The sequence below is a fragment of the Centrocercus urophasianus genome, unplaced genomic scaffold (assembly GCF_019232065.1).
Source record: "Centrocercus urophasianus isolate 14NV4802_14NV808 unplaced genomic scaffold, USGS_Curo_1.0 seq_10, whole genome shotgun sequence".
Lineage (NCBI taxonomy): Eukaryota > Metazoa > Chordata > Aves > Galliformes > Phasianidae > Centrocercus > Centrocercus urophasianus.
In genome coordinates, this window is record NW_024884142.1 from 99,165,508 (window position 1) to 99,178,101 (window position 12,594).

Below are 12,594 nucleotides of genomic sequence, written 5' to 3' on the forward strand. Positions count from 1 at the left end.
TCTAACCAGCCTTGGCTTTTGGGGTTTGGAGAGGCAGGTGTTAGGAGGTCACCAGCAGATGGCCGTCATGTTCCACCGCTGAATTCACCAGCACCAGCAGCTGCTGGAAGCAAACAGGATTGCTGCGGTGGCCTTGCTGGCAGCATCCCTCACTCTGCTTCTCTTTCCATCTCCAGTGGGCCTCCGAGTGAGCTGTGCTCCAGCTGCCAGTCCCAGAGCTGGGGATGCTGAGCCTGGCTCATGCTGCAGCCACAGTGGGAAGGGCAGGGCTAGGGCAAGGATGCTCACGAGTGGTCCAGGGGTCCTACAGCCTTGGGCTGCACCCGGTGGACCAGGTGCCAGCTGGCAAGGCTCTTGCTGGCCGCTTGGTCCTTCCCAGCACCTTCACCTGCTTTCAGCTCAGTGCTGTACGAAGGAGTGGAAGCGCTGTGTATGCCACTAGGAAAACACAGCCAGAGCAGCGGTGGAGAAAACCAAGGGAAAGGAAATGGGCTTTAGAAATTGCAACAAAACGCTTCCCTGAAGCTAAAGAGCCTGTAAATAGCAACTTGTGTTTGATAGAGCAGCAAACAATAGCTGTATTTGTTACTGGAAGAACACATGACAGCAAGACATTATGCATGCTATAAGTCACAGCCCCAGTCATGGTGATCTAATCTGACAACAGCTATTTTAGGTTGCACTGTGTTGGTGTGGCAGGGCACGAAAGCTTGTGCATTGACCTTTGTGATTAAAAATAGCACCCATCCCACTTCTTTCACTAATGACAATGACCACGTCCTTTCGAGTTAGGAAACACTGGGATCTTTTTTCTTTCAAAGAAAAGAAGGAGTAACAGTTCTTGCCAAGCTTTAAAAGAAGACCAGCTTTGTAATATAATTTTAAGGTAAAAAAAAAATAATCATACAGCTCAATCAACACGAGCTAACAGGGATAAAGAAAGTTGGCCCACTTCTAACTGCTGTGATGTGGAGCTCACTCACTCTTATCAGCTGGCACGGAGCACCAAAGAGGTGAGTTTGCTGCTCTGCGATTTCTTACTGCAGCACTGCGAATCCTTTGCTGGTTGAAATGGAAGGAGATAAACTCACGTGGATTTACCCGGCAGAATTTTAAGCTGCTGCATTTCAGCGTTGGCAGGAGTGTATTTATCTCTTCTCAGGTGTATTTATGATTAGCAAAGGCACCTGAGGAGTGTAGATCATATGAGAGCAGCACAAGCTGCTCTTCAAAATAATGTGAGCTCAATCTTCTACAAAGCAATATTATCCTTCAAGAAAGATGATTATATTCTGGCTGCAGCAGAGTCTCAATGCCCCAGCACTATTATCCCTATATAGTGAAGTGTTTAAATGCTTCCTAAAATGTAAGGCCCATACAAGTCTAACAAATGAGAAAACAGAGTGCAAGTTGTGCTGCGCTCTGCACAGAGCCAGCAGCATGCCTGCCAAAGGAGAGATGGGGGACTGGAGAGGCAGAATCCAAATATCAACATGCTGACATCTCCTTTTGATTCTACCTTAAAAGGAGATAAAGGATCTGAACCACTGTAAAGCCTGAGATCCTTAGCTAAATGATGGAGAGGAGAGAAAATTCCTGAAGTGAAGCAGTGTTTGGACTCTGAAAGGAGAATCCTCATTTGCCATCGTCTGAGGAGGAATGCTACATAGGACAGGGTTGCTAAATCCCTCGGGAGCTAAATCTTTAATCACTTAAAATGTTCTCTCTTCTTCTAATTTATCTCCGTTTTTCTCTAACAGGTGTTTAAAAAGCCTGTGCAGTGATTGCTGTGGAGTAATGCTGAAGAGATGGGGGCCTGTTCCACATCTCCCAAGCCACAGTTGGCCATGAAGTGCTTCGACATCCGCATCGCAGTTCTGGCAATGCCTCCAAGCCCTACTCTGGCTGCACAAAGGACCTTGAACCTCTTCAGGTCTAAAAAATTACAGTTCTCTGATATTATGTGGTATAGTTCCAAAAGAAAAGGATTTCTGCAGTTCTGTAATGCCTGTATGAAACACCCAATCCAAACAAGTGGCCAAACAGCAGGCAAGTGCCCACATCTGTGCTTTCCTTGGAGTAAACTAAGGGAATCATATCGCAGAATCATAGAATGGCCTGGGTTGAATAGGAGCACAGTGCTCATCCAGTTCCAACCCCCTGTTGTATGCAGGTCACCAACCAGCAGACCAGGCTGCCCAGAGCCACATCCAGCCTGGCCTTGAATGCCTGCAGGGATGGGGCATCCACAGCCTCCTTGGGCAACCTGTGCCAGTGCCTCACCACCCTCTGGGTGAAAAACTTCCTCCCACTATCTAACCTAAACCTCCCCTGTCTCAGTTTAAGGCCATTCCCCCCATCCTATCACTATCCACCCAACACCTGCTAGATGTCTTTACGCTCATGCAGTGCCATCTATTACAATTAATGGATGTGGTGGAGTTCATTGGTCAGGAAGTTTTTGGTATGATGCTACTTGTCAAGCAAAAATAAAAGATTTTAGTTTTGCAGCTCATTACTGATAGCTAGGCAGCTCTAATTCTAGCAACAGCATTGATGCATACATTAGATTGAAGATCTTGCAGAACAAAAGCACAAAGAGCTTACGACAAACCCTCTATGTGAGGTTAGAGACACAGGCCTTTGTGCCTATAGAAAATGCACACGGCATATGGACGTTTGACGAGCGAAGGCAAAACAAAGCACACCATGTCTAAGAAAAACTGCATAAACTTCAGAAATGCAAGTGTTCATCTTCTGACTCTGTGTTCCCTTCTTCTCGTTTACATATGGGAATTAGCCTCACAAAATCTCTTCCTTTCTTGAGGAATGTACAGTCCTAGACTATATGCCCAAGTAAAGAAATATATATACATATATACATACACAAAGTAGTAACTGTTACCAGGAAAGACAATTTTTGCATATCCTGACCTTGATATTTCTTCATCTCTTACCCTTTGGCCATGCTTTTCTACAGAACCACGGAGACCACACGTTCATTTTTCCATGGACAGAAAAACCACATGGAGCACCTTAGCTACAGAACTTTGGTTTCTTAGTGAGATCCCTCTACAGCAGACACGTGGGGTCCCACAGAAGAATAACACGTACAACAGCCTTTGGGAACTTACCACAATGAGTGCAACAACAGACAGTGTATAGTAGATTGAATCTCTCAAGAGACTCCATGATGACAGTGCAACAACCTGGGAAAAGAGGCAAAGAGAGGACGTCAGGCAGGCCCAGGTATAAGCCACAGGAAGGCAGATGATGGGGGCTAATTTACACCATTCTGAATAGACCTCTGAATTTATCAGTGTTTTTCCTGACCACATCCTCCAGTCATGGAAATCAGCCAAACAAACAGAAAGTTCATTCTCCTTTCTGTCTACAAAAATGTCTGATTGCAGAGTGTTATCAATGTACAGTTCCCCAGATTTCTCTGCTTGTTACAATACCGTAACTGTCCTGACAGCGTGCAAAACAAATACCATAAAAAGATATTGACCATCATGCTTTAAAATCTCCATGGCCTCTTAACGCTAATGTGGATGTAATTCACGTCCAGTGCAAAGTCTTTACGGAAACACTGACATGTGAGAAATTCTCATGTAAGAAAAAGATACCCCCAAAACAATAAAAAAACAAAACAAAACCCCTTGAAGTCCTTGAGTCAGATTAGATTTACACAGGCTGACAGCACGCATCTCTGTGTGTAAGGATAGATGGACGGAGATGCTTTTTGATGGAAATTTCCAAACGTAGAAACCTGGAGTTAGGTTCATAATTGTGTTCAGAGACCTTTAATTAAATCTTACAGATAGTGAACCCCTTCCTTCTGATTGAGCATTGCGTTGAGTGCTGATTGAGCACCGCGAGATAGTTTATCAAAAAACTTGAGATTACTCCAATCGCCTTTTACAGCACTATTTAAGGTCCTACGTTCCTTTCTAAGCACAGATAATGCCTTTCTCCTAGGGAAATTTCCTCCAACACCTGAGTGACCACATTAACAGCCAGGCCTTCAAATACAGCTATCCATCAGGGATCTACTGCGCAAAGGTCATCGACCAGGACACCAGGGCATCACAGACTCCTGCCCTGATTTCAGATTGGAGTGAAGGCAACATGCTGCTGCCTGGGATTCCTACAAACTGCTCACATGCCACAGACATCCTAGTAGCTGTCCCTCGTGTAAATATGGGCAATAAAAGCCCAGGTCTCCTGTGAGGGTCGTGTCATTGAAGTGAAGTCTTCGAGCCATTTGATCACTGGGAAGAAGAATTTGTCAGAGGGAAGCCTTGCACATGAAGTAACCACATACCCAGGCTAAAAGGAGCTAATTAGCACAGAGGGAAACACTGAAAGCAGCACTTTCAGCCTGCTGACAGGAATTTTGTAGTCTCGTTGTAACTGTCAAGACCTTGAAGACACAAGTCGTGCTATTCAGTCTTGCAGCAGCCAAGGGCTGCATGTAAATCTTAATGCATTGCAACCCTCCTAAATCACCATTAAGCAGATCACAACTAAGGCAGAAAGGAAATCAGGGAAGCAATCAGCTTGGGTAAAAACACAATGAAATTTAAGAGTTTGGAATCAGCAACAGCAGAAGCCAGAGGAAAGGGGAGCCAAGCACCAAGAGACAGCTGTAGAAAAACACTGATCGTTTCCTCCATTCAAAGGAAGCACACAAAATCCAGCCCCCAGACAGGAGCCCAGGAGCCCTCACTTAACTACAGCACTGGGGACTAAATCTGGCCTCTCCAGAGCAGAAAGCAAGAGCTCTTCCATGTGAGGTTCAGTGAGAGCAACTCCCCATGACTAGACAAGGCAAAGGCCCTACAGCACACACTCACCTGCACACTGCACTGGTGTTCCTATAGGTAAAACATGTCTCAGATTAGAAACTGGGTTTCTCACTATTAACTCTCACCCTGCAAACTGCTATGTGTAACATTTACTGCACAGAACACTGATTTCCCTTTTTGAAGGGCTGGAAAGAGCAGGGTGCCCAGAGCCTCGGTGGCAAGGTATCCCAGGCTGGGGCTTCACCATTCACCCTCTATGAAATTGACCCTTCTCTTCTGCTCTTCCAAATTATTTCTCTTCTCCTAACCATGCAGATGCCCCTCTGCCAGCATCTTCCATCCAGAACAGACATGGTGACAGAGGCCATCGAGTTGGCTGTCTAAAGGCCATGTGCCTGTTCTCCCCATTGCCCACAGCAGACAAGGAGTGGTGCCTTTCCTTTGCTGTGAGCAGTGTGCTGTCTTTCTTTGCACTGTGGCTTATTGCAAACATCATGCAGATTGTGCAGGTCTTTTTTTTTGTTTATTATTTTAAATTAACGTTTCAAATCAGACTTTTCATTTCAAGCAAGCTGGTAAAGATGAGCCTCAATCCCAACCGCAGTCACGTGGGCACCAATGGGAGCATTACAAAAGTCAGCTCTGAGGGCTTTCCTAAAAATGCTCACTAACCTGATGGCAACTCAGAAGGAGAGTGTGTATTCTTTTCATATAGAGGACCAGCCTGTCCCCCAGCTTTGTCGAGGAGATGCAGAGCTCATGTACAAACTGCTGATAGCACTCCCATGGGTAGGTGTGCTTGCTCTCTCTTTTCTTCCCAGAGGAGGGACTCGCAGCACTGCTGTGCCCTTTCTCCTTCGTGCAGTACCACAAAGTGCATTGCTTTTGCCTGTTTTCCTCCTGCCCCTCACACTGAAATTGCTCCAAAAGTCACGGCTTTCCAAGCAGTTCAAAGCAGGACAATGTGAGCAAGGTACCTGCCAGGGACTCGCAGCACTGCTGTGCCCTTTCTCCTTCGTGCAGTACCACAAAGTGCATTGCTTTTGCCTGTTTTCCTCCTGCCCCTCACACTGAAATTGCTCCAAAAGTCACGGCTTTCCACGCAGTTCAAAGCAGGACAATGTGAGCAAAGTACCTGCCAGAATAAACTGAGACAGCCTTACCTGGCAATGCAGGTAAGAACGGGCTAAGAAAGCAAGCAGCAAACACCAGCCTCGTACTTGACAAGCAACCCAGTTGCTCCACGGCACGGTTAAACTTCCTGTTTACGCAGGAAGGGTAACACCACAAAAGCAGTTACAAACCCACATCATTTCATCATGCGAAAGCCTTTGCACTGCTTCCCATCCTGAAATCTGCCTTTGTGCTACCGTGAACGAACTCAGAAATTACCGTCAGCACTTCCCATGTCTCTTTTCCCCGTATCTACAATCAGCACAACCAACTCTTGGTTTGTCAGCCACAGGAACTCAACAGCAGCAGCCCAGGCATGATATTCAGCTGGAACAAAGCATTTGTTACAGTAACATAATTCCTATGGGTCTTTCAGGAAGAGAATTACCTTCAGTCCACTGTGAAATCCCCATCTCACAAGGGGCTTCTTTGTCAGTAACTGCACAAGCAATAATAGCATCACTAGCACCATTTTGCTTGCTCTACGTGAATATAAATGGAAGATGCATTAGGAATAAATAGCATTACTGGATCTGAATGGCCTTATGGAAATCCAATCCATCATCCTGAAATCACAGCTGCAAAAATTAAAATAATCTCCACCACACAACCTTCATTTTCTCCACCAGGTACTTGTGAGAGAAAGAAATGATGCGGGAAGACACAGCAAACCTGCCCACAAGGACATATCCTTGTATGCCACACTGTTATGCTATGGATTGGACTGTGCTACATTTGCAGAATTCTAGTTACGTGCCATCATATGTCATCTGTGTCAGGTCTGGGTAGAAATAAGAAAATCTAGAAAATCCGCTCCATCATGCTCAGGAAAAATGTAGTAGGTTCAACTGCTTTTTACAGTTAAATACAGACTAAGGTTCATTCAAATCTCAAAAGTCACAGCAATTAAGGAGATATTCTTACAGTTCCTACAAACTGGCACTTAAAAATCATGGAGCTTTTCTGGAGCCTGGACAAACCTGTGGGGCAGTTTCTTGAGCCTTTGCTTTGTTATGTACATCAGCAGCAAAGACACAAAGCTGCCGTGTGCCGTTGAGGTGATTCCTCTCCCACAGGCAGCTCTCCTGACAGAGCTGAGCATCACTGCTTATCTCTGGTGAATCTGTCAAAGGCCTCAACCTCTGGGACAGCCTTGTGAGCCTTCATCTCCCAGGGGACATTTCCCTTGACAAAGCACAGGCCTTCCACTTTGCCATTTATTACTTTAGGATGTCCCTGCTTGGCTCCAGTAATTGCAGTGATCCCGCCACCTGCCTGTTCACCACCACTGGTCACAGCATCAATGAAGCATCCTATATTAATGTGAGACAGTGGCACTGCCTCATCTGTATTCCTCTCTATATTAAGCTATGCAACTGTGACTTCCAGCAAGGAGTCACTCGAGTGCCTCCATGCATTTCTTGGGAGGCACATCCCCATGTGTTAAGACTGAAGAGGAGGGCAAGTCTGGAAAGGAAGGTGTCTGCTTGGGACTGAAGCAATTCCTTGTCTTGCCCCAAGCCCTATGGTCTAAGCTCAGGTGAACTGAGCAAGCAATATCCCTTCTTTGTATAGGGCATAAAGGAACATTTTTACCCAGCAGCAGCACCAGAGAACAAATGGACACAAATGGGACTGAACGAGATTGCAGGCTCAATTTCACCAGCATCATTCCCACAGCAAAATGCGAGTTGAGCCTGAGCCAAAGGGCACTGAGCCCTATTGAAAACCCTATAGTTTAGGTTTACGATACAGGGCACTGAGCCCTGTGAAAACTCTATTTCCTGGACTGGCTGGTGCTCTGCAGGCAGGTCCTCCTGCACGAAGACAGCCCTCAGCTAAGGGAGTGCTACAGATTACGTCTGTGGCTCAAAGGCTACAGACTGTGTGCACTTCGAAAGGTCACAACCAAAAATAAGATGAGAAATAGCAACTCTGTGTTTAACATTCTGCACACGCTTGCTCTCAATCTTGATCTTAAACGTATCACTCTTAGAGCAATCGCAATGAAGATACAAGGCAGGAAGGAATTTCGTAAGATAATTACCACCATCTTCCAGCAGAGCTTGTAACTGCCTAACTATCAGGACCTGCAAGTTAATTTTCACATAACTCGCCTTATTTTGGGAATTATGTCCCACTTGCAATGAGCAATCAGTCGATCAGAAGCTTATAATCATCAGCTGTAAAACAAACAGCAAACATCACAGGGTGCAAGTTCCCCCCCCAGCCAGACACAAACAGACCTGAACCTGTGAGTCAGGCACACTTATTCCCTCTTTCCGGAGGGAAAAGAAACACGGGTGAGAGCAGGGTCTGAACATCTCCAGATGCTTTGCAGGGAGCTGGGGTCAGAGCTGCAGAGGCACGAGGCACCGCAGCAAAGGGAAGGCGTTCTGTGCTGGACAGCCCCATTTTGCAGGTGAAGGTGAACAGGCAGAGATGCTCCTTTCTATACTCTACCATGGTATCTCCCTGCTGCTGACATGCTGAGGCATCCCAATGTCCCAGGGCACTCTGAGTATCCAGCTGAACCTCCCGACCATAACCTCTACCAAGCACCTCCTGACAAGGAACCCAAGTCCCACAATGTAGCATTTGGACTTGCTTGGGGTTTTGACTGATATTAAACTCTCCCGGCCGAACTTCAGCAAAACAAAATACAAGCAACTGCCAGGCCAACAAAAAACCCAACCAGACCTTAAAAATGCATGTTTCTAAGCCAGTAATTGCTGCTCTGCTCTGATCTACCAGACTTGCTGCAAGGAAAGCTCCTTCCAACCACCAGGTCCCTAATTTTACTGCTGGAGCTGTTCTCTGCAGAGTTCAACCATCACCACAGCTCCTGATTCACACACTGTGGACCAACTCAATCTATTCTCATTATTTCATCACGAATATTTGCTTTCTTTAACAGCTTCTGATATTTTCATTACCGTGGCAGCAATCTGTCTCTGTGACATCCTCAGAATGGAAACAGTGGATGAGCTCCAAATCTCTGGACAAAACCAAAAATATTTCCTGGCCCTATTGGTACTTGTAATCGTCCCTGAGCAGCACGGCTTTTTAGCTGGGTTTCTGCAGAGTCAAGGCTGCCAGCTCTGTGGCTCCTTCAGTTCAGATTCAGGAGCCAGGCCCCTGACACCACAACATCTAGGTTCATGTGCCTTTCCCCACAGAAATGATGCAAGCAGCTTCAAGACACATTGCTAAACCAGCGCCCAGTGCAAGAACACTGATTCCATGCACACTGCTGACCTTGCTTTGGGAAACAGAATTACAGAATCATTAAGGTTGGAAAGACCTCTAAGATCACCAAGCCTAACCCCAACATACCCCCACCGTGCCACTGCCCACGTCCCTCAGTGCCACATCCCACGGCTCTGGGACTCCTCCAGGTGACCCCAGCGCTCCCTGGGCAGCTGTGTCAGTGCAGAATCACTTCTGGAGAAGGAATTGTTCCTAGCAGCCAACCCGAACCTCCCCTGGCACAACGTGAGGCCACCCCCTCTCGTCCTATCACTAGTTACCCAGGGGAAGAGGCCAATCCCTACTTAAAACAGTTACTTTTGGAACGACCACGTCCTTTCAGTGTCATCAGACCTCTTCAAAAGGAGACCAAAAGAGTCATTCACCAAACCCAAGATGAAGCACAGCTTGAAGAATCGTAGCATTGTAGAAGACAAGACATGACCCACTCAGAGAATAGGACAAAGGGCCATCCTCAGTGTTTTCTGGGTACCAACAAAGTATTTGCTTGGACAGCATAGTGGTTTTAAAACCACAAGTCCCCAGTCCCCAAGAAAACAGTGTTTGCATTCAAGGGGGAGCTGAAATGCATCTAATCTGCTTGATCTCTGAGAGTTGGTCTGCTATCCACCAGTGCCAAACATCCCAGCAGGAAAATCCCAGGGAAAAGGAGCACTGCGCTGCATTTCCAGTGGGTGAGCATCCTCCTTGACTGCTCCTTCAGGAAGAAACACTGATAATGTACAGATAAGGATGCAAGAGGCAGATGAGTCTGTTCAGCTGCTGGCCCAGCTGCTCGACTCTGAGCTAGGGCTTTACCACGACATTCAGAAAGGCTTCAGCCTCTGAACTGCCTGACTGCAGCACATGATGTTCATTGATGGCCTGAGTTTCTGCAGGGCAAAGGGAATGGCACTGCCTGCTCCCTGTCCCTGCTCTCCTCATGCTCGGGGTGTCACAGACACGTGGCCATGCTCACAGCTGTGCTCCTGCTAGGAATGCACACCCTGTCTGTTTTACTGCTGGCTTTCTTCTTTGTTTTCCAGTGTGCAACAGGTGTGCATCGGTGAAAGAATAGGCCCACCAAAACCCACTGCCTGCACAGAATCCTGTCATGTCCTACACTACAAAAGCAACATAGAGACCCAATGCTGTTGACACGAAGCTCTTCTTAAACTACTGCTTCACAAGTTAAAATGCTTTCTGCTGCTGGTCACAAAGAAGAATTAAAAAAAAAAACACCAAAAACCATTCAGATTCCCCCCTACCAAAACTCTGCAGCGATCCACAAGTAAAAATAACCTCATGAATGCAATCTTCAAACCGAAGGTCAGTAATGACTCCAGTCCAAATTACTTGTTGTCTGCGAAATTAAAGCTTAAAAGATTAAGATGCATGCAAGCCAACTGTACGACACAACTAGGTTAGAAATAGATTACAAATGTCCCAAACTTTTCAATGAACAGTGTTCTACCTGGTTATTAAAACTCTGTTCGTAGTTTCCTCTATTCAGCTCTTCACTGTAACATTTCCCTGCTAGGTGCATTTTCACACCCTGCACAAAGCTGAGGGCACACCAGCTGATGATTCCTTCATGCCTGCCTCCCTACCCTACCACCCACCATGGATTACCATGAAGCATCACTCAATCTCTGCTTGAAGGGCTGCATTTTGTAGCACTGCATCTCTTGTAGCTTTCTTTTACTTTCCTGTAACCTTTCTTTGACAATGAAAAGCAGATAAAACGCAGCAGATAAGTCGTGTTTGAGACACATGACTTAGTTGTACAGATGATAGGGAATATGCATTAGTGTCACAGATAAATGAAGAAACAGCTGCAGAGACATCCATCCCACAGTCAGGACAGTTCTCTAAGTACTTCCATACACTAAAACCTTCTACAGCTCAACATTTACAGCTATTGTGATTAGGCAGATCTTCCTCCGTGTGCCCATGTAAGACAAAATCAGAACATCACATAAGGATCCAAAAGAAAAGCTTCCAAGTCTCACTGCCACAGTCAAATAGGCTGCCCTCAGCCATCCGCATGGGTAAACTTTACCTTGTTGGGATAAATTTGGTCGGAGACTTCAAAATTAATCACAGGTTGAGTTTCTCAGCTTCCAGAGGCTCAGATGAAGATATTGTAAGAGAGATTGAATTTATGAGTATGCCTGCTAGTTCAGAAAACCCAGCCTGCCATTTAGTTTGGCCATCCAAAACCAGAGGCAGCTTCAATTGTCACTTTTTGAAAATGAATCCTCATGTGCCAACCTCAGGCGATTTCATCATGTCAGTGAGAACAGAAAAATCCCTCCAGTCCAGAGTTCTCACTGGTGATCTGCAAAGTCTCATCAACACTAACTGGAAGAGAAAAGCAACTCACCTTCAGGTTCCTGAAGCACACCTTCCTATTCTCAATAGCAAGCAATGACACGAATCCTTCTGATATAATTTAGAACCACGTTAGTTTTGAAATTAGTAAGTCATGAGCCCATTCTTATGGTGTCTCTGACTTGTACTGGATTTGAAACTTTTTCACTTTTTCTGTACTGCTTAAAAACGAGCAAGGGAGACGAGGAGAGTTGTAATACTCAACACTAACACCTTTATCTTCACTGTTACTTGCAGCAATTTTGCTTGCATTTATTAACGCTTTCTTAGAGTTTGCAACAGAAAATGGGCTGGCACAAGACAGGCACATGGTTAATCTCCCCAGTCTGTTGACACTATTCAAACCGATCTAATTTCCAGCCCAACTCTGCCCATTCTGTCTGTGCCACAAAGAAAATAGGAGCACAATAGTGCAATAGAGCTGATTTTTGTCTACATCAACTGCTTTTTAGCATGAGAGCAGCTCTTCAGGAGACTTACAACACTCCCACAGCTATTTGGAAGCCCAAGAACGAGGCATAGCAGCAGACGGTATAAACAGGGTGGTTTTCAGACACCCATCCTGCAAGCAGCTCAGCGTGTGGAAATGAGTTTGGCTGCAATTGCTTGCAGGACTGGGGCTCTAGCTACCAAGTTGATAGATTCCTTAAAATTTCCAAATTAAAAGCATAAATAAAGAAACGAAGTGGAAGCTTCTCTAATTGCTGCTTTGCTTGATGGCTTCTGGCAGCCTGTTCCCATGCTATTCCAGAGCGACTCCTGAGAATGCAGCAGTTCTCCCCGCTCGCCTCTTTTCCCTTTGCGCTGCATCAGCTCCCAGCAGCAGCACCCTCTCACATGAGTTCTGGCCCTGAGCTCACTGGCCTTACCATCGCCCTCCAGAGTGGGAAGCTACCTGAAAGGCAGAGGAGAAAAGCAATGTAGGAGTGTGTTGGATGCAGCACAGCCTGGGGCATGCTGGAGCCTG

General features: G+C 46.0%; 1 protein-coding gene across 1 annotated transcript in view; it reads right to left on the reverse strand.

Annotated features, from left to right (window-relative positions):
- The window catches only part of SLC24A3 (solute carrier family 24 member 3), a gene marked incomplete at its 5' end in the record, with an annotated part of 137,967 nt that overhangs the window by 26,341 nt on the left and 99,032 nt on the right, over positions 1-12,594 (reverse strand). The window contains one exon of the mRNA XM_042820732.1: positions 3,135-3,209. Within this exon, the coding sequence (XP_042676666.1) occupies positions 3,135-3,209 (75 nt within the window). The remainder of the gene's footprint in view (positions 1-3,134; positions 3,210-12,594) is intronic.